General features: G+C 36.8%; 1 protein-coding gene and 1 long non-coding RNA gene across 16 annotated transcripts in view; one reads left to right on the top strand and one right to left on the bottom strand.

Annotated features, from left to right (window-relative positions):
- The window catches only part of PTPRE (protein tyrosine phosphatase receptor type E), a 97,178-nt gene extending 87,350 nt beyond the window's left edge, over positions 1-9,828 (top strand). For all 15 annotated transcript variants that reach the window (XM_068951437.1, XM_068951443.1, XM_068951441.1 and 12 more), the window contains 3 exons: positions 1,314-1,474; positions 4,850-4,985; positions 6,894-9,828. In XM_068951437.1, coding sequence (XP_068807538.1) covers positions 1,314-1,474; positions 4,850-4,985; positions 6,894-6,968 — 372 coding nt within the window. In that variant the 3' untranslated portion in view covers positions 6,969-9,828. The remainder of the gene's footprint in view (positions 1-1,313; positions 1,475-4,849; positions 4,986-6,893) is intronic.
- LOC138067914 (uncharacterized) lies at positions 908-19,035 on the bottom strand. The gene is made up of 2 exons (XR_011142356.1): positions 18,630-19,035; positions 908-1,585 (listed from the first exon to the last, which is right to left on the bottom strand). It is a non-coding gene; the product is annotated as an uncharacterized lncRNA (long non-coding RNA).
- Between the last annotated feature and the right edge of the window lie 3 nt (positions 19,036-19,038).

Here is a 19,038-nt window from a genome sequence, read left to right as displayed (position 1 = left end):
GTGTCCCAAGTACAGACAGCTAGACTACAGCAGTAATATTTAAAGCAATAATATGTTAGAACGTCACCTGCAGAGCTGGTGGGGTGGAGGATTGACCAAGCCTTTTTCCCCAGAAAGGTCAAGTGTTCCAAGTTGTATGGTGCAAAACAGTGTCAAAAGACTGGGCATCAAACTTGCTCATCAGTAGATGTCCCCTAACGACAGCTCGTAGCATCAGCAAAGACCATGTAGTTTCAGCTGTAGGATATTGGTCTTTAGCTTCTGCAAGAGTTCATGACCTGTAGTAAAACTGTGAGAAAATTAATGTTGCATCCATCCGCTGTGATTAATGCAATAGTGGGAAACAGCAAGCAAAAATCTCAGGGTAGTTAGATGCTAACAAGGTGAAGAGATTTTGTGCGTCCAAAGCTGTCTAGTGCTAACTGCATTCTTTCTAAAGTTTAGCAGCTTAGCCAGGCACAGGTTTTTGTCTGAAGAAGCGTAAGAGTAAGAATGATTAGCTTTTGCTATATGTAAGCGGAAAGCTCTCTTAATCACGTGCGTTTCTCCACCAAACTCACGTATCCATTATGAGAACAGGTTCCAGTCTTGTTCCCTTCAGAAGTAATTTCTACGATAAAGCTAAATAACACAGAATCAGAAAATTCAACTACTGCTATTCACTTCACAAGAAGAAGCACAAATGTTAAAGTGGTATCTTTTTGTCTTATCTCAGATTATTTTCTGTTTTTCTTCCTTATCTTTATTTAACATTAGTATTTTAACACTATTAGTAAGGTCAATTCGAAACCAGCCTGTTGTAATTATATTCAAAATAATGATGTAACATTCAGCTTGTGTGACAAAATTAGCGTGACAGAAATACCCATTTAGGGCTGCTTTTAATTAACAAACATATAGGCTAATATAGGAAAATAATTTTTAAATTTCCTGTGGTGTTGAACAAAGATGAGTGAATTTCATGAATTGAATTTTTTTTACAGACACTTTGGATTGTTCCTTTGGATGAGAAAAGTCATAAACGATTGATACTGAAAATGATAATCTTTAAGTGTATATATCCTTAGAACTACTCAAATGAAACAGCTGTGCAAATCAAAAGGAAATTTATAGGGGTAAATTATCAGCACACTGCACAGGGAATTAAGAAACAGAACTCTGAGGCTGGCCGGACTAATATATTAAGGATCAGGTTGAAAATTACCCCCTTTATCATAATGGTGCAAAATTAGTATTAAGAATATTTAAGGTAAGACGTGCGTTTCCATTTTGAAGCAATAACTGCATAAAATGTGTTCTTTGTGCACGCGTAGAGTAACCAGGAGAAGCAAAGCAGGCTTGTCCGACAGTTCCATTTTCACGGGTGGCCAGAGATTGGGATTCCTGCTGAAGGCAAAGGGATGATTGACCTGATCGCAGCTGTCCAAAAGCAGCAGCAGCAAACGGGAAACCATCCGATCACGGTGCACTGCAGGTAAGGCTCGCCGCTGTTCTGCCTGCCGTTAGCTAAGTAACCGTGTCTTCCCTTTCCTCCGGTCTGGTTGCTGTCATAGCAGTTTTCTTTTTTGAGGGAGAAGATGGTCTCCTTTTTAATAACAAACAAACAATAAAACCCCCATAAATTAGGATTAGGTAAAGGATTTATGACTCGACTATTGCTAAATTACTTTGTTAAGCCTCAGTACCTTAATGGATAGAGAGTAAACAAGTGCCTTAGTTTCTTGCAGAATTGTAGTCTTGCACCTGAGTTTATTAAACGCTGTGATTAGGAAAATAATGTTATAGGATTATAGAAGTGATGTTGAAATACATCCCACCAATATAGTGCTCAAATGTTCCATCAGGATGAAAATGCAGTTGTTTTTCTACCAATTATCAGGAGAATAAAATACATCGCTAATCTAAGCTGAAGGCAAAATCTACCCATGACCTGAAAAGCAGATAGAAGGAGGAGTTGGGAGGACAGAGAAAACGATGTTTAAATTAATGTTAAGAGGTAGCTTCTGTATGACTTGATACATTATGACTAGAATATATCTTTGTCATCTGCCGAGTTTTCTTTTTTTTCCTAAACTGTCCTTTTTTTTTTTATTAGAACATCTCTTTTAGTTCTTTTTAAAATATATGTATGTATTGGGCTTTTTCTGTGTTTTTTCAAATGTTTTCCAGGATTTGGGGGAGGTGAGGTTATTAGTCATTTAAATTCATCTTTTTCCCTTTTTGAACTACATCTGCTGACTTAGAAAGAAAGAAATAAAAGAAAAATTATGCCTTTTCCTAATTGAAAAATCATACCTTGCTTTTAAGATATTTTATTTATTATAAATCAGTACAATCTTTTCTTTCCTTTTTTCTGATCATGTCTTTAGCAACAGTTTGTTTACTGCCATCTCCCTCCAAACAATCGAAACAATCACAGTTCACAGTAACAATGTCACCGGGGTTTCAGAACGCCCACAAGAGACGCTTCCGTGTTTAAACTCCCATCGTTCTTAAAACGATGAACCAAGAAATGAAAACCCGAACCGCACCAAATGTGCCAGGACTGTTAACGTTTAGAGTTCTCCCCCGTAGCCAGCTGTAGAGCCTGTACATCCCAGGTTTTGAAAGTTATTTGACCTCCTCCATGAAGTCATGCCAGTCTTCAAAAATAAGTGAATATAAATGTATTAATAAGTAAGCACATTTCAAGTCCAAGACCGATTTTTTCGGTGTTCACATGAACTTGTGAAAACCCCTATTCATTCTTTCCAACTGCTTAGGAAAGTTTTGAGGAACTGCTAACAAAGATAGTTGTTATGTAGAACGAAGGTGTGACTCTAAAGCGTTTGGGGGTTTTGCTAACTGAGTTGCCAGCAGAATGCAAAGGCAATCTGTTACTCAGTTCTAGCTCCCTTCTCTTCCAGTGTGTGTCTCTAGCTGCCTTCTGTTTGCCTAAGCTTTTTCGCCTGTCCTTGTCTCTGCCTTTCAGCTCTCCTTAATAGACTGCCCAAGTCTGCTGTGATTTCTGAAGATCCTTACTTTCTCTTCTCTTTCGCCTAGTCTCTGCTCTTTCTGACTGTCCTTTGCCTTTGAATTTTCTGCCTCAGGAAAAGAAGTTTTGAGAGTCAAATTTAAAGAAGCTATCTTGCTTTAAAAAAAGGGGGACAGGATGGCAGAAAGAGAGCAGTGAGTAAGAAGAGTGTGGTATTCCAATGAGACAACGTGTATTCTTCTCCTGTATTTCAAATGCAGTTTAGTTCTCCATGCGTCTATATTAAAAATTCTTAAATTTATAAAAAAAAGTATCAAAACTGGAGTTGAAAGCAACATATATCTTCCTCTTTTACACACAAGTGAATAAGCACCGTGTATAATGATCTAAGTGTACAGGTTTTCAAATATGCCTGTACTTTATAGCTTTATTTCTCCATCTTTTTGTAGCTGTGAACTTATTACAGAATGCATCACTTGCAGGGTTTTCAGATGGTTACTAGAGATTAGCTAATTACAAGTAAATCTGAACCTTTTTAAATGTTGCATTTGTCTTTAATCTGATAAAAGTAACTGTCTAAAGGGAATAACACATCCAATACATTTACCTGTTCCTTTTTTCCCCAGACTTCTTATGTATCCAGCTGAGGATACATGCATTTGCACTTAATCTTTTTGTAAGGCCATGCTCATTAGAAGGTTTTTCTGTATTTGATGGAAATAAGGTAGAAGCAATGACTTGTTATTATGATTCATCTGCTTATGAATGATTAAAACACATTAAAAGTTTAAATTTAATAAATTTTGTATGTATCCTTGTTCAGCAATCCAGTGAACCTTCCACTTCATCTAACCACTGATTACCAAATTCCCAATTTCACCCCGTTTTTAATAACTATTCCCTATCAAAGCTATTTGCCTACCAGTGCACAGTCACTGTTTGGTCCATACCAACAAGTGTGTGATTAGGAGAGAGAAAGCAAACTTTTTTTCTGGCTATGATATTAGGTATAATAAATGAGATAACAGTTATTCAAATATATTTTGCTTCCGCAGATTCATTATCTCAAACAGATGTAAGGACAAAATATATTGAGTCAAACATACTAAACACAAGAAACTGTAGTTACTTTTGGACTATATCAGACTTCTTGTCATAGTCAAGTAAGTTAGAGGCAGAACAGTTGTCTTTAGTTTCTTGTATTTAGTATAGTCTCATACGTAATCTTGTTTTAGTACGTCCATATATTAATGCTTCTGTTTGAGAAGAAATGGTTTAGCTCATAACAGTCATTAAAACCCTAATAGTTGGATATGACATTTTCCATCAATCACTTTGGAATAATAATAATAAAATGCTTTTGATCTGTTCACGAAGAAGAAATATAAATCATGTCCTGAAATATGTGAGTTTGATCACACAGTGCTTCTTTGCATTATAACCAAGTTTTGCCATTAAAAGTCTAAAGATTATGCTCCTGTCACATTAACAGTAAAACCAAAAGCAGAGTGTGAGAGCACCAGAAGTTTGTTGTTGTTGTTGAAGATTAATTTAAATTTAAAGAAGAAGCTTTGCCACTTCATCATTTGAGTCTTGCGGACTTTAGCTGTATACTTTGTGTTATCTCAGCCAGCTCTGGAATCTCTCACTTGAGTATATAAGCTGTGAGTAACGAGACTTTATTGGTTCCACCTTGACTCAGAATTGATTTTGATTAATTCTGGCTCCTGTCTAGCAAAGCTGCAACAATTAAAATTGCCAAAAATGAGGAGCAACTTGGCTAATAGTAGTATTTGGATATTCTCTAACACTATTATTTCTCTTTTTTACCTTTTTTATCCTACTGTGCGTTAAGCAAATATGTTTATGTTGCAGTGCTGGCGCTGGAAGAACAGGTACATTCATAGCACTCAGCAATATTCTGGAACGAGTAAAGGCTGAAGGGCTCTTAGATGTATTTCAAGCTGTGAAGAGCTTAAGGCTGCAAAGACCACATATGGTGCAAACACTGGTATGATATTTAACAATAACAATCTTTGTCAAAGGATGGGTGTTTGTAAATATTCTTGTGGGAGGAGAACAAAGTAGCTTTTTGCAGGTTGAAATAAATTATGTATGATGGCTGGGTATCTATACGGTATTAGCAGAAATCTGTATTTTACTTTGCAGTACAGTTTCTAAAAATACAAGTTGACTAAACATTCTGTTCTGTGGTTTTTAGGAACGTGTGATGGTTTAAAAAAAAAGCCCAAACCTTTCCGAGTTTTGCTGATGACAAACATATGAAGTGTAAATGCCTTTTAAGCTATGTATCAGTTGTTTTCTCTTACCTTAAAAAACGTCTATGCTTAAACTGGCGTGTAGTTCATCTCTGAAACGTGAAAGATATTTTTGACTTGTTTAAAGTCATCTACAAATAATATGTGAAACTTGGTGCAGACACTTTTCCTTACTCAGTGAACATCAGAGTTTCCTGGAGATGTACCTTTTTGGTAAATATGTAAAAATGCTCATATTTTTAGTCTGATGGCAGCTTCCATTCAGCCGTTAGAAACATCTTTAGAAACAGTTATCTCAAAATACTTGTTTCAGGTAGGTATTTTTTGCGTGCTACGGATAGGGCAGAAGGGGATTATCGGCAGTCACACTGAGACAAGGATGAAATATGTATCTTTTGGGGTTCTGACTCTCTGATTTAATAATGCTAATTATAGGTGTAATTGCAACCGATGTTCCCAACTGAGCCTGTGGAAAGCCTATGGAAAGGCTTCTGATAGACTCTGCTTCCAGTATGAGCAGATTCAGATGCCAATTTCATTTAATATCAACGTTGTTATGGGTTTTGTAGGCCAGCAGATCATATATGAGGCATATCAGCATGTATGTCCAGAAGTCCCACCTTTAGGATGCAGAGGACTAGCCAGTGGGCTAGTGTAGGATGTGGGTAAATATAATGCACGTAGACAGCATTTAAAAGTGGAACTTCAATCCAGAAGTTAAAATACAGGTTGATGCCGGGCAGCCCAGTGAGTGTATGACTTCCAGCCAGTGACGGGGAGGAGAGAGGGTACTGGTAATCGGAATCAACAAACAAGCCTGATGAGAGATTAGCCAGAGTCGTCACCGCTTACCTTCTGAGCCTTACAGCAGAAACTATAGCCCTAAGTTAAACAGCAGGGCTCCCCAGACAATGCATAGGGAGAGTTACTTGCTTTGGAGAGATGGGTAACAGCCAGGTACACTAAGCAGCTTATTAATCTAAATAAACAGGTTTGAGAATTAATTTGCATTTTAAGAGCTATCACCTAGAAAGCTGAGGCAAATCTTTTTAACTGAAGACCACGAATCAGCCTTTATTTGACAAGAAAGAGAGGCATCATTGCTTTTATTAAAACGAACGAACGAACAAACAAACAAAAAATAGGTTAGGTTTCAGCTACTTTTACTCATAAAGGGGAAACTCATAACTTTGACGAGAATGCCCAGCTGGCAGGTTAATGGTTCTTCCAGAGTCAGGATGTCATCATTCCCATGTTAAAAAGTGGACTGTGAGACAGAGGGGTCTTTCATGTCAAATGTGCTATGGCTCAGATAAAACCTTAACTCTGCTTATGCAATCCATGTTGAAGTCCTCGGCTCTCCTGTCTTTGGTTCAAACCTTATTGCAAGGACAGGGCCAGGAACCAGCCAGGAGAGGAGCACGGAGACACGGAAGCTGAGACAACTGCTACACAAATATTTTGTGCAGTGATCAGAAATGAGGAAATTTAAATTAATTGCAGATTCAGTTGGAGCAATAGTTGTTACAAGCTTGTAACGGTCCAACCTAGAACATGTTGCATTACCACTTGGATTTTTCTCAAATGTAATCATACTATGCAACGAAAGTACATTTTGATATCTTTTTATTGTCTTTCAGGAACAGTATGAATTCTGCTACAGAGTGGTACAAGATTTCATCGACATATTTTCTGATTATGCTAATTTCAAATGAAAATTCCTGCCTTATTTTTTAAGTTGTCTGTATAAATAGTTGTATATTCTGTTAATTTATTTTATGTTATTCTGATTGTTGACTTTTACTGTAAATATGACCTTGTGTTTGCTCTAAAAGTTGCATTTGCTGTATAAAACTTTCTTAAATATAAATATCTTTAAAAGCAAATTATAATGTTCATATACAGTATATCATTCTAAGATGTTATAGAAATCTTTATTCTAAATAACAGTAAATTCTTGAAGATTTATTTCTTTGCATTTTTCCCCTTACAGATATTTACCAATAATGTTATTTCTCAATTCTTGAAACTTTACGTAGCTGATTTACATTTCATATTAGAAAAATGAATTGTGGTATATATGTTTTAGCTAAATGTGTTTTGGCCAGAAACCTTTTTCCACTGAGGTCAACGGCAAATGAAAATAGTCTTTATTTGGGGGCACGTTCTGATAACCTACTCATGCTTATTTGTAATTTATTTCACAAATAGTCTCAGTGAAGGTCAAGAGACTGTTCATCGAGTGAAGTGCTATTAATGATAAAGGTAGCAGAATATGGCTCTTCAGTCATAATAATGTACAGTCCAACTGACAAATATAACTGCTTCTAAAATCTGTTTTGAAGAACCTCCGGGTTGGTGGTGGTTCTGTTTTGAGTCTTACTGTCAATAAGACAGAATCAGTATAAATATAGATTTGAATTGTTTGATTTAATATAGTTTTCAAAGTCCATTTATTTTGTTCTTTCCTAAATATTGCAGCAGCTTAAATCAATGTAGGAGTACAATAATGTGAGTACAATATTTGGAGAATACTTTGCATATCAGAAGAGTATATTTTGCTGCACCTGAACTTGTCTACTTCAAGAGGCTTTATAGCCATTATCAAAAATTGATAGAAAGCTCCTATATACATGTGCATAGATTCCCCATTCTTTGAGAAATGGAGAAAGAGAAAAAGGTAGAGTAGCATCCACAGATTTGATATTTTTACTGAAAGTACTACTGATAATCTAATTGGTAAAATAAATTTTAAAAAATCTTTATCATAGTCCTGAATTGGATTTGCTGGAGGTTGGAAAATCCAAAAAGATCACAGGGCATCTGAATGTTGAGTAACTTAAATATATCTTTTCTGCTCTTTAAAATGCTTATATGAATTAGTGAGCACAAAATATGAGAATATGTACTTTAATTTCATGACTAATATGCAATAGTTCTGTCTTGTCCAATTGATTGGGATTTTTTCAGTGCAAACATAAAAAGCCTTATTTAAAATAAGCAGCTTACACTGATCACTTCACTGCTGTTCTTGCACTATTTTATCCCATGACCATTTTCACTCTCTCATACTAAATAGCATCATACTTTGTAACAAAGCAGAGGAAAAGGAAGATGCTCATACTTCCATTTCATACTAAATGGAAAAGGTGCAGTTCAGAAATTTCTAAGCACACTGTTCTGAACACTGCCACTTACTGCTTCTTGTCTTCCCAGTGATGCACTTCTGTATTTATTTGTACAGTAAATTATGCACTTAAAGAAAAAAGATTGTTTAAAGACTAAACATTTGTTATGAGTTGCTGTTAGAAGCTACAGTCACAATGCAGAAAACATTGACTAGAGAAAAGAATGCTAAGTAAGCTTACATTACTACTGCATGCTAAAATTTTATAAAATTTTAAAAAGCCAACAGTGGAATTCAATATGAAAACCACTATGGCGGGCTTTTCAGTATGATCATTTGTGGAACAGGGAGAATTAGAGAGGTTAGATGACGATAGAAATAACATAAAGAAACTTCCAACATTTTCCAGGAAAGTGTATTTTACAGCCCAAATAGATCCCAAAGTCAGGATTTTTCCAAACATTTGGCCTACATTTCAAAATAATTTATGTCTACCGGACAGCCTTTTGGGTCTGTGTTTTCGGGATTTTAAATAAAAGCTTATATTAAGAGTTGCCTCATTAAGCAAACCTCTGCAGCTCACTGGCAACACAGTGTGATGTTAGTGGAGATCCATAACCCCACGGCTGCAGCAACTGCAGTAGGGCTCCAGGCGCCCACAGGTTTTACCACTAGGGAACCCCCAGAAGGGCAGAGGCAGCAATGTGTAATTAATTAAACAACGTATAGAAGAGGTAAGCCGAGACATCAAATGCTAAGTGGTACTCTGATTTTAGTTGCTAACCGTATTAAAATGTGTAAGAGGAAACTGAAATACCTAGAATATATTTCTAAATTTATACATCTAGCTATGTAATGACTTTATTAATAATTCAGATGCTTTTTTCCACTTTTTGTGTTTAGTCAATGGGCCGTTGTACTTAACTGCAGCAGCCTAGTAACTGAGAAGATATATCTAGATAAAGTCATATGAATTTTCTTTTAACTTTTCCTATGTTGCATGGAATTACTTTAAAATGCCAAATAGTGATTAGAAATTTTGCCTTCTGATCTGTATGTGGTTTTGGTCACTATGTGACTTGACTGTCTGTTTTCATGTATTAAGATAGGTTCCAGTTCACCTAAGCATTTAAGCCTTTGCTTTACGACATCTCTATGCCACAAAATATTTAAGTACCGTAGGTTCTTTGCTCCTGAAGCAATCCCTTAAGTGCTTTGCTGAATTGGGCCTTAATGAAGAATGCATACTGTAATTACCAGTGTTTTTTAGAGTATTTTTATGTATCAGTTTTTTAAACTTTTAAAATGAGCCTGACCACCTGTGTTCAATATTTTGAATGTTTTCATTTCCCTAACATCATTTTCAATGTAAAGTTATTGAAACTTTTCTGTATAACCAAATTGTATTTAATTTGTCAAATCTTTATAATATATGTATGTATTATACAGTTCCAGCTACTGATATTTTCTTTTATTACATTTATAATTTGATCTTGCTGTGTTTGTTTTTAATGCCAGTGAATGTTGCTAAATTATTTGTATATGCAAACTGCAAGATCTAATACATTCTGATGCAAGAACAAAGCTTTGTTTTATTCTCAAACTCTATTATTTTCTTTAAATCTTTTAATTTCATTCCCATACTGTGTGTTCATTTAAGTATTCTGAAGGAGCTGAAATCCATTATCTAGATAAACAATTTTTCAGTACTTATACTCTGCAGTTATTCCAGAAATAATATTCTGATTCATGTTGTAACTGAAGCATTGGGCATATCAAGTGCATATAAAGTCATGATAGCAATTTGAAGGCCAAACATGCCCAAACTGTGTTTATAAGTAGGATGACAGACCTTTATGACATGAGTAGTCCCATCGCAGTCTTCCCTTACAAGTATAAATCTAATGATTCAAATTCTGACCCTACAGTACCTCAACAACTGTTACTCCTCCAGGGTATTTGTACAGAAACGAGCACAGAGACTCCTTGTCTTTGATCATGCCCTTCCTCCATTCCTTCCTTCCAGCAGAGTACGAGAGTGGAGTGGGGCAGACGTGGAAGAAGGGCTTGGGGTGGGCTGCGCTTCCTTCCGGAGAGGTGGGGAGGAGCTGGGCAACCCTGCACCACTTTGCTTTGCTGGTTACTCCGTGGGATGAATTAGCCCAGGAATGGGTTTCACTTTCTGCATGAAACTGCAATAGGAAGAGGTGAGAGGAGAGAGACACCCCCCCCCCCCCACTCGTGGGACTACAAACTTTTCTGTTCTTTTGCCTGTAAGTGTATTAGTATTGTGATACGCTATGGTATCATACCAAGACAAATTAGTAGCTTAAATTTTAACTGTGTCACTATTCAGTAATCGAAAGCCCGCTCTAATTAATAGCAATTTCTTCATTAATTTCAACAGGCTTTGTATTGGACCTCATGTACCACGAATAATCAAGATGGCCTACTGCTGTAACAGGTGTCAGGGGACACCGATGTAAACCAGAAATAACTATGCTGAAGGAGATTACTCTCCTAATGTCAAGCTAGTATCATTGAGATTAGAAAAGATTCAATATTTTTTGTGAAATACGATTTAATGAAGCAATATCGAGTTGAACTCCTTTAGCCCCATTTCCTCTGGTATTCTTAACATTTGGGAAGTTGCTTTTACAGTGTAGAGAATTTTCTGATTCTTTCTTCAAACTTAAGTTGGAAGAACTTTTATTTTGTGCATGTCCCTCCTGTGCACTGTATGTTAACCTTTTAGAGCATTTTTCTTTGTAATCATGCTACTTTGTAATAGAAATTGAACAATCCAGTAATAATTGTAGCAACGTTTGCCAAGAATAACTGTACTAAAGTGCTGCTCTCAAGAGCTGCAGTCATTATGTGCATCTCAAAGAGATGTCTCTGCTTTCTTGAAAAGATATATTTACTGATCAAGAATTTGCCTGATGATTTTTAAATATAGAGACATACCACATTGAAATACACAAGAGCCTTTATGAAATTAATGTTCAGGAAAATATTGTTGTTTCTAAATGTGATACTAAATAGTACCAAATCAAGAGTACTATTTTTCATTACATGTCACAGCTACTCCTTTCCTTGGAATGCCAGATAAGCTGATAAAATAATTTGTGTGATTGCATCAAATACTTTTAGCACCTATCAAGACGCACCGCTTGTGAGCCCAATGGAAGCTAGCTTTGTGTGGGAATAGACAGATACCTTTGTGTGGTTTCATAAAATAGAAAACTAAAAAAAAAATTAATCAGTTGTTATTATAGCCTAATCAATCATTGCTTAAAAATAATTACTGATTATATTCAAAATTACTGATTATGAGGGATCTGCACAATTCCTAGTATAATGAGGTTCTGTCTGGAAATATCGTAGTATCACTGTTTTTAGATTTTTCAAGTTAAATAATGGGGATTACAAGCTATGAGACAAAAAGAATGATTTTTTTTAATGTGTTCATCTTAGTGTGCTTCTGTTTGTTCTATTTCTGTATTAAAGATGAACAATAAAAAGCATCTTTGCTAACCATACAGCCAGTCACAGTTAGTTAGTGTTTTTATTAAAACCAAATCTGAAGTTTCAGAAAAGACTTGGGATCACTTGGTCCTCATCTCCTTAAAGTAGCTAACATGTCGCTGTTTGGATACTGCATTGATAGTTGGAATCAAATAGGAAAAGAAAACATCCACTGAGGAAGGGATCTCAGTGGGAAGGTGACAGTATAATTAAGGTTCAAACAGTAGAAATGTTTTTCTCACAACAGATACCCTCTGCTCTCTTTAAAAGTCCCATTTTAATGAAAGATCTGGAGAAATCAGTTGAGAAACAAATATCCTAAGATTCTACTGGCATACAGAAATAATACAACTATACAGAAAACATGAAACCTGTAACTTGCAATCCTGTTCATGTATGTGGATTTTATTTAATTAAAGACCCAATTTTGTCATTATGTGCTTCTTGAGCTATTTATTTTTCTTGTCTCATCTGATGAGAATTTGCACGTGTTTTTTCTGCTTCTACACATTACAAATAAATATTTGCATACTGTTAGTGTTTCTTTATGAAGGTTTGGTGTTTCACAACTTACTTATGGTGCTGAAGACGGTTGCATTTTTAGAAATTAGACTTTTAGAAAGAACAAATCTTAATTGTAACCTGCCCCTCAAATATTTATTTTAATAGGCTATTTAAACAATGGAGAATGAGCAAGATTAAAGATGTGTTTTTTCTGTATAGAGCACGTATGTCAAATCTAAGCTAAGCTTTCCCTAATAATGGAAGTTGCTCAATGCATCTGAGAGTTTTTCAAGCAAATTAACTTCACTGTGTGTGTTTTTAACCTTATGTATTAAAGGATTATGTTGTAATTTAGGTATTATTTTAGTAAAAGCTTTCATCTAATGATTTTTATACATTTTCTGTGCTACTTTGCACAGAGTATAAGAATTAACAAATTATCAGGTGAAGACTTCCAAAGTGCTTTTCACAAATTGTCAGTTTTTCTTTTAACTGTTTCTATTGAGTTAACAATTGTTCCATTGTCTCCATGAATATCACGCTCAAAGTATTTACAAACAGAAAATGAACAAATGAAGATCTTTATAGCTACTTCATGCTGTATAGACAAGACGCTCACAAAGAAAAGCAATACTGTATTACTCTTGAAAAGAGTTTGAAAAAGAATTATTTAGCGCACTTGCACTGGTATCAGATTACGAAGCTCAATTTGTGCCTTTGGTTGCACTGGTCTTTTATTAGGAAATGGTGGAGTAGAATAGACTGTGGTCCAGTCCTTCTACATTACAGCGCAATAGACAGTGAGCAGCTTATGACTGGCTGGCTTGCTGATGGTCTGAGCAAAAGATTATGTTCCTCCCTTCTTGGGAACACAATATCTCGGTCCCGTGACAGAATCTTTTGAGTTTAAAGTATTTCTCTTCAACGTTGTATACAAATAGTTTCTAGTTAATTTTTTTATGGTAACTGTGTGACAGCCTATGGATCAAATATGAGCTATTTCAAAGGGAGTAGCAAGATGGAATTGCTTTCCTTTTTTGTTAGTTAGGATATTGCATACTTTAATAAAGGTTGGTGGGTTTTTTTGCAGGATGGTCAGTAATCTATGTAAAGAGACTACTTTATAATATGCAAGTCTCTAATACAGACATAGAAATAATAAGTAAGTTCCAAATCCCAGATAAAAGACCGCACAGCATTCATTTACATTTTAAAAAAATGGTAATTTCATCATGACAGTATGTACTTTGCTTTTCAGTCATTTTTTTTTTTTTGTGGCTTGGAAGGCTTTATGTGAAAACAGGCTATTAGAAAGTTAGTTTTCAAGATCAACTTTCATTTTGTGAAAGCCAGACGTTTTTGCTTTAAAAATAATAGTTAGTTCTTTACATCATATGAAGAAGTCTGATCTTTCAGTTTGTTTCCCTAGATAGTTTGTTACACTCTGCACTTTTATCGTTTAAAAGAAAGAGACGTGGATTATTTCAAAGCATTTATTAAATTTGAATTTAATATGAACCGTTTTGGAAAACATACCCAACTTGTTCATAAACTTATGCAGATTCCTGCCACATAGGAATAATTTGTCAAAATCAGGTTCTGTGCTATGAATACAAGCATTCAACAATCTTAGGTGCAATAATGTGTCAGTGCATTAAGGCACCATTATAAGAAAGGGAGTAGATAGCAAAACATAAATTTTCAGAGATTTATCATGAAATCCATTATTTAATTATTACACTTTGCCTGACACAGGTAAATAGCCTGAAGCACATATTTTTCAGAGTACCTAAGAAAAATTCAGAAACAAAATCGAGAGCTGATATGTGATGATAGTTACAAGTGTATTCACGCTAACTGCATCTACATGAGCACTTTTTTGTTACAAGTTGGTAGTTTAACCATCACTTACCAGGTGTAATTCTGTCTGAACATTTGTAGTTTTGGTGATTCTAGAAGCAAGCTTATCATGATGGTGCAGTTTGTGTCTCTGCTCATTTTCCCTGCTATCATCTGGATCCATTGGCCAAATTACAACTACGTTGATAGACAGCTAGCATTTTCAAAGGTAATTCAGTTTTCTAAAAATGGCAGCTGATCAGCGGCGACGCTCCTTTACTAATATTAAAGCTGCTGCCTGAGTTCGTGCCTTATATTCTTTAAGGCCTGTCTACCTTATAAAAGCCCTAATCCAGAAAGAGCTTTAACTGTACTTGTTCTTTCTTAGACTGTCAGTTAAGTAACTATACAAATCTGTGGGAAATAAGCTTTACTCACTCAAGTGCTTGCAAACTGCCTATTTAGAAACTAGAACAAATGATCTTATATGAAGGTCTTCTTCAAATGAGGAATTAAGACATTAATTTCTCTGTTTTTTAATTTAAAAATGTGTGTGTTGTACTCTTGGCACAAGTCTTCAGCCCCAGTATGCTTTCCTGATTAGAAGCCTTATATTACTGTGTCACAGTCTTCCACTGATAAGCCCTGAAAAAGCTCAGATTCACACTGGTGAATCTCAGTGAAGTTATCTATTCCCAATTAGCTTTTGATTGGGTGAGTTAAGTTAAAAATGTCTAAATAACTGGCAAGGAGAGTCAAGGACTGATTTAAAATATAAAGCTTTTTCAACACACTTTTGAAAGCTGACAGTTTTACTTCAAATTGTACACAAATCTATTTACTGGCTTGTACTGCTAGCAGGTAGAAAAGTACCCTAAGAGAAAATTTAAGTCATGAAGAAAATGTCATTTCTTCCCCTACTATAGTTCTATTTTTGCAAATATTTGTATGTCCATTATTTAAGAGACTACTGTTGCTCTTGAAGACAGATTTAAAGCCACACTCAAAACCTTTATAATTTGCATTTTCTTGTAGGTATTGCTGTTTGCAGAGACATTTTTCACAAGGGATGTGATACAATTTTGTGTGATAAGGGCAGTAATACACCACAATGTGATCATGCCTGAATATAAAATTAGTGGCATACAGCAAAATACTAATTTTTTCTACAGAATCATCAAAGCCCTTGTTAATATAACATGCTAGCCGAGTGCTTATTCAATGATAATAGCAAAACTGTACTTCTGCTGTCCGGCTCAGTTTGATTAGATGGACTAGTAGAGACTAGAATGACTTAGGCTTTCAAAGAGTTTTCCTGGTATAAACTGTTCACTTTAGATACATAGTTCAGGAATAACTATGCTTGTAAAGACACCCAAGGAGGATTGGGCCTTGATATCTTGTTTATTGGCAATGATTCCCCTTGTTATAATTCTGAGTCTTCTGAATGTTTTACACTTAAATATAAGATTGTCCAGTAGCATAAAGCTATTACAACAACTTTAATGTGTACGTTCATGACTTAATATTCTAAATTAAAAGAAAAAGCTTAACATCTAAAAAGCTGCTTATATGTAACTCTGTCACATCTAAAGTTCCCTAAAGTCATCATACAACATAAAATAGATGAGAAGAACTAGATGATTAAATAAAAAGTAATAATATCAAAGGAAGTTCTGCTTTGTGAAAGATCTGAATATTAAAATTCTATCCCCTGTAGCACAAAATATTAGGTGACCTTGTAAAGGGCTTTTCTCCCTTTGTATCTGTTTCCCCACACATGTACACACATAACTTTGTTAACTTGGAGTTAATGTTGTCACCAGATTCCATATCTCACTACTGCATACTTATTTAAAAAAATAAGTCAGACATTCCAAAATTTGTCTGTTTTCACTCCGATTCCCCTTCCCCCAGTCTGGGGTGAGGGGAAACAGTGATAAAACGTGACAGTAGAAAGCAAGGAGTTGAAGAAAAGGCTGTCTCTGCTCTAAATTAGTCATGGTAAAAATAAGGTTTGTTTTTTGATGGAGTACAGTACCCAAAATGTTTCAGCTTGACATGTCTTTGATAATATGCTGTATATTAAAAATACAGTGCACATTGCAGCCCACACTATTCCTTTAGGATGCTTTTCCTCTAGTCTCCTTAAAAGACCACAGCCACATTTCAGTGTTAAATAGTTATCAGTTTCTGTTTGGTGATTAGGAGATAGAGGAAAAAATTTACACCCTGCATAATATACATAAGGAAGTTCATTTCAAATATAGCCTGTAGACAAAGTTCCTCGTCTTCAATTTATTATTAACTCCTGAAAGTACTTTAGGTTTCTTTTGTGCTTATTTTAAATACCTGAAGTTCTAATTATCCTTCTGGCAACAGCCAGAGGTTAGCTTGGCTTAGGTTTCAGTGGAACCACCGCCTGAAAATGAGGCTCCAGACAGCTGAGCAAACTGATGTCGAAAGACCAGTCTTGCTCCTTGTTTCCCTCGATGCTGGCCTACCAGGGAGGGGAGGACTGTTCAGTCAGCTGAGCCTTCTTGAACAGCCTGGCAAATCTCTTGTCTATTCCCTAGTTATTTAAGTACTCTTTCCTAAAACTGTTGCATGCAGGTGAAATAGCAGCACTCCTAATCTCTTTTACAGAGGTCAAGGATTTTTCATGACTCCCATCAGAAAGGATCTGCAAATGGAGAGGAAGCATGTAGCTTGCTTTTAAAAACTTAGTCTCATGCATCACATAGAGCAGCTCTGGAGAAAAAAATGAAATATTTGGGGCCCATATTTTGTAACCCCAGACTACTGGTACATATGTTCAAACTGGAGAAAGAACTGAATATGTTAAAAAAATATATAGCCTTAGCACAGTCTTAAACTGTGCATTTTTCTGCACAAATATCTTTTAAAAGTTGTGTTTGTTTGTTTTTTTAAATATATCTTGTGTGTTCTGGAAAGGGCTAAAGTTAAGCAGCTTTCCAGTCTGGAAAACCTTTACTGATCTGAGTCTATATCCAAAGGGCTCAGAAATAACTTCCTCTCCTTAGCTGTTCTCAAAATAAGGGCTTTCTCTTATTTTTAATACCAGGAGGTTGATCTCCTTGATTGGAGATTCATTTTTAGATTTATACAAACATGCTAAAAGACTATACAATCTGCTGCAGAGAGATTCTAAATTTCACTCAAATTACATTTAAAAAAACCTTTACAACCTTATATATTTAAATTATACCATCAATAAGTAAACTGCCACAGGAGCACTGACATTTACTAAAGGCACAGGTCAGTCCATGCATCATGGCATGGGGTGCACCTGATTCTTAGCAACTAAGCAAAGAAAAAATACATTTGTACATATACAGGTATTGATACACATGTAAATATGTATTTATCTAGAAAACACGAGGTACCAAAATGTATTCTTTCAATAATCAAACGAAACTATTATCCAAAAATTTTGGTCTCCGTTTGGTAGGCATAAAGAATTGCTGTGAAACTCCACTTATTTTCCAAGAGTATTCCTCTCATACGGATCTCTCTTAGAAGACATACTAACTCGTGCATATCAAGTCATGATCTATGACTTCTGTGTGTTCACTCAAGCTATATACAGGCCCGCTTGTATTGCGGAGCCTGCTTACAGAGGGAGAAAATGTTTAGCCTGCATTTCCTGTGTTATTGACAAATGTCAGAGAGGGCTGGATAGGCTTTATTTCACAAAGAAAATGGAAATGCGGAAGTTAGGACACAGCGCAGAAATAAGGCAACTGAAACGCTTAGCATCTTGCTTTTTTCACAAGAGGGAGCTAGTACAAGAATGGTTTTAAGATTAGCAGAATACAGGAGAGCGGTGATATCAAAAACGTATGGTAGAGCAAGGGTAAGGACAGAGAAGACGCTGGATTTGTCCAGGAACTGCTCTTCCACCTTCCTGCAGCGTTAAGGGCCGTTGCCTGGACGGAGGCCTGACTAGTTGCCAGGCCTCCCCGCCCCCACCCCGGGTTTTAAACACGGAGAACTACAAACTGTGTCTGTCCTGAGCCTCCCGATTTTCAAATTCGGCTCCCAGCAATGAACTCCGGCAGGGGATGGAGAACGGGGCTCAGTTCTTCCACAAAAACGAAGATAACCGTTTAGCTGATGACGCCGTGTTTACTATATTAATATTTGTTTTACTGCTACTTTCTCCCTCCCCTCCTTGCTCCCTTCTTCTCACCTCTTTGAAACCCCTCATTTTTCATGGCTGTAAAAATATTTTTCACCTTGATTACCGATAGACTGGCGCAGAAAGCAGCTATCAACGTTTAAGTCAAGTTCTAAAACACAGCTGCCCAGGTTACGCGGAGGTGATCCAAACCGCTCCTGGCCCTGTTTTACTGACCTGAAGCGCTTTCACGAGGCTCGAATCAAGCCTCAGTAGCGAAGGAGGTGCCAGCCGGGGACTCGAGCGCAGCCCCGCGTCCGGCCTCTCGCTGACAGGCGCTGAGGGAAGCGCTCAACCCCGCGCCTGGGGGCCGCGGCGGCCGTTGGAAAGGGCGGGGAAGGCGCCATTTAAACTGGGGGGGGGTGGGGAGGGAGCGGAGCAGGGAGCGGCGGAGACCGGGTCGGGTCGGGTCGGGTCGGGTCGCGGCAGCGCCGAGCCGGAGCCCCCGGGACACGACCCGGGGGGCGGGGGGAGCGCAGCGGGGCTGCCCCACCCGGCGAGCAGCCGCCGACTCATCCGTCAGCCCGCGCGTCCGTTTGAAATCAAACCGGCGCCGCGCTCCCGATTGGCTCGGCCGCGCTCTGGC

The sequence above is a fragment of the Struthio camelus genome, chromosome 7 (assembly GCF_040807025.1).
Source record: "Struthio camelus isolate bStrCam1 chromosome 7, bStrCam1.hap1, whole genome shotgun sequence".
Lineage (NCBI taxonomy): Eukaryota > Metazoa > Chordata > Aves > Struthioniformes > Struthionidae > Struthio > Struthio camelus.
This window is presented reverse-complemented; position numbering and strand designations above follow the sequence as displayed.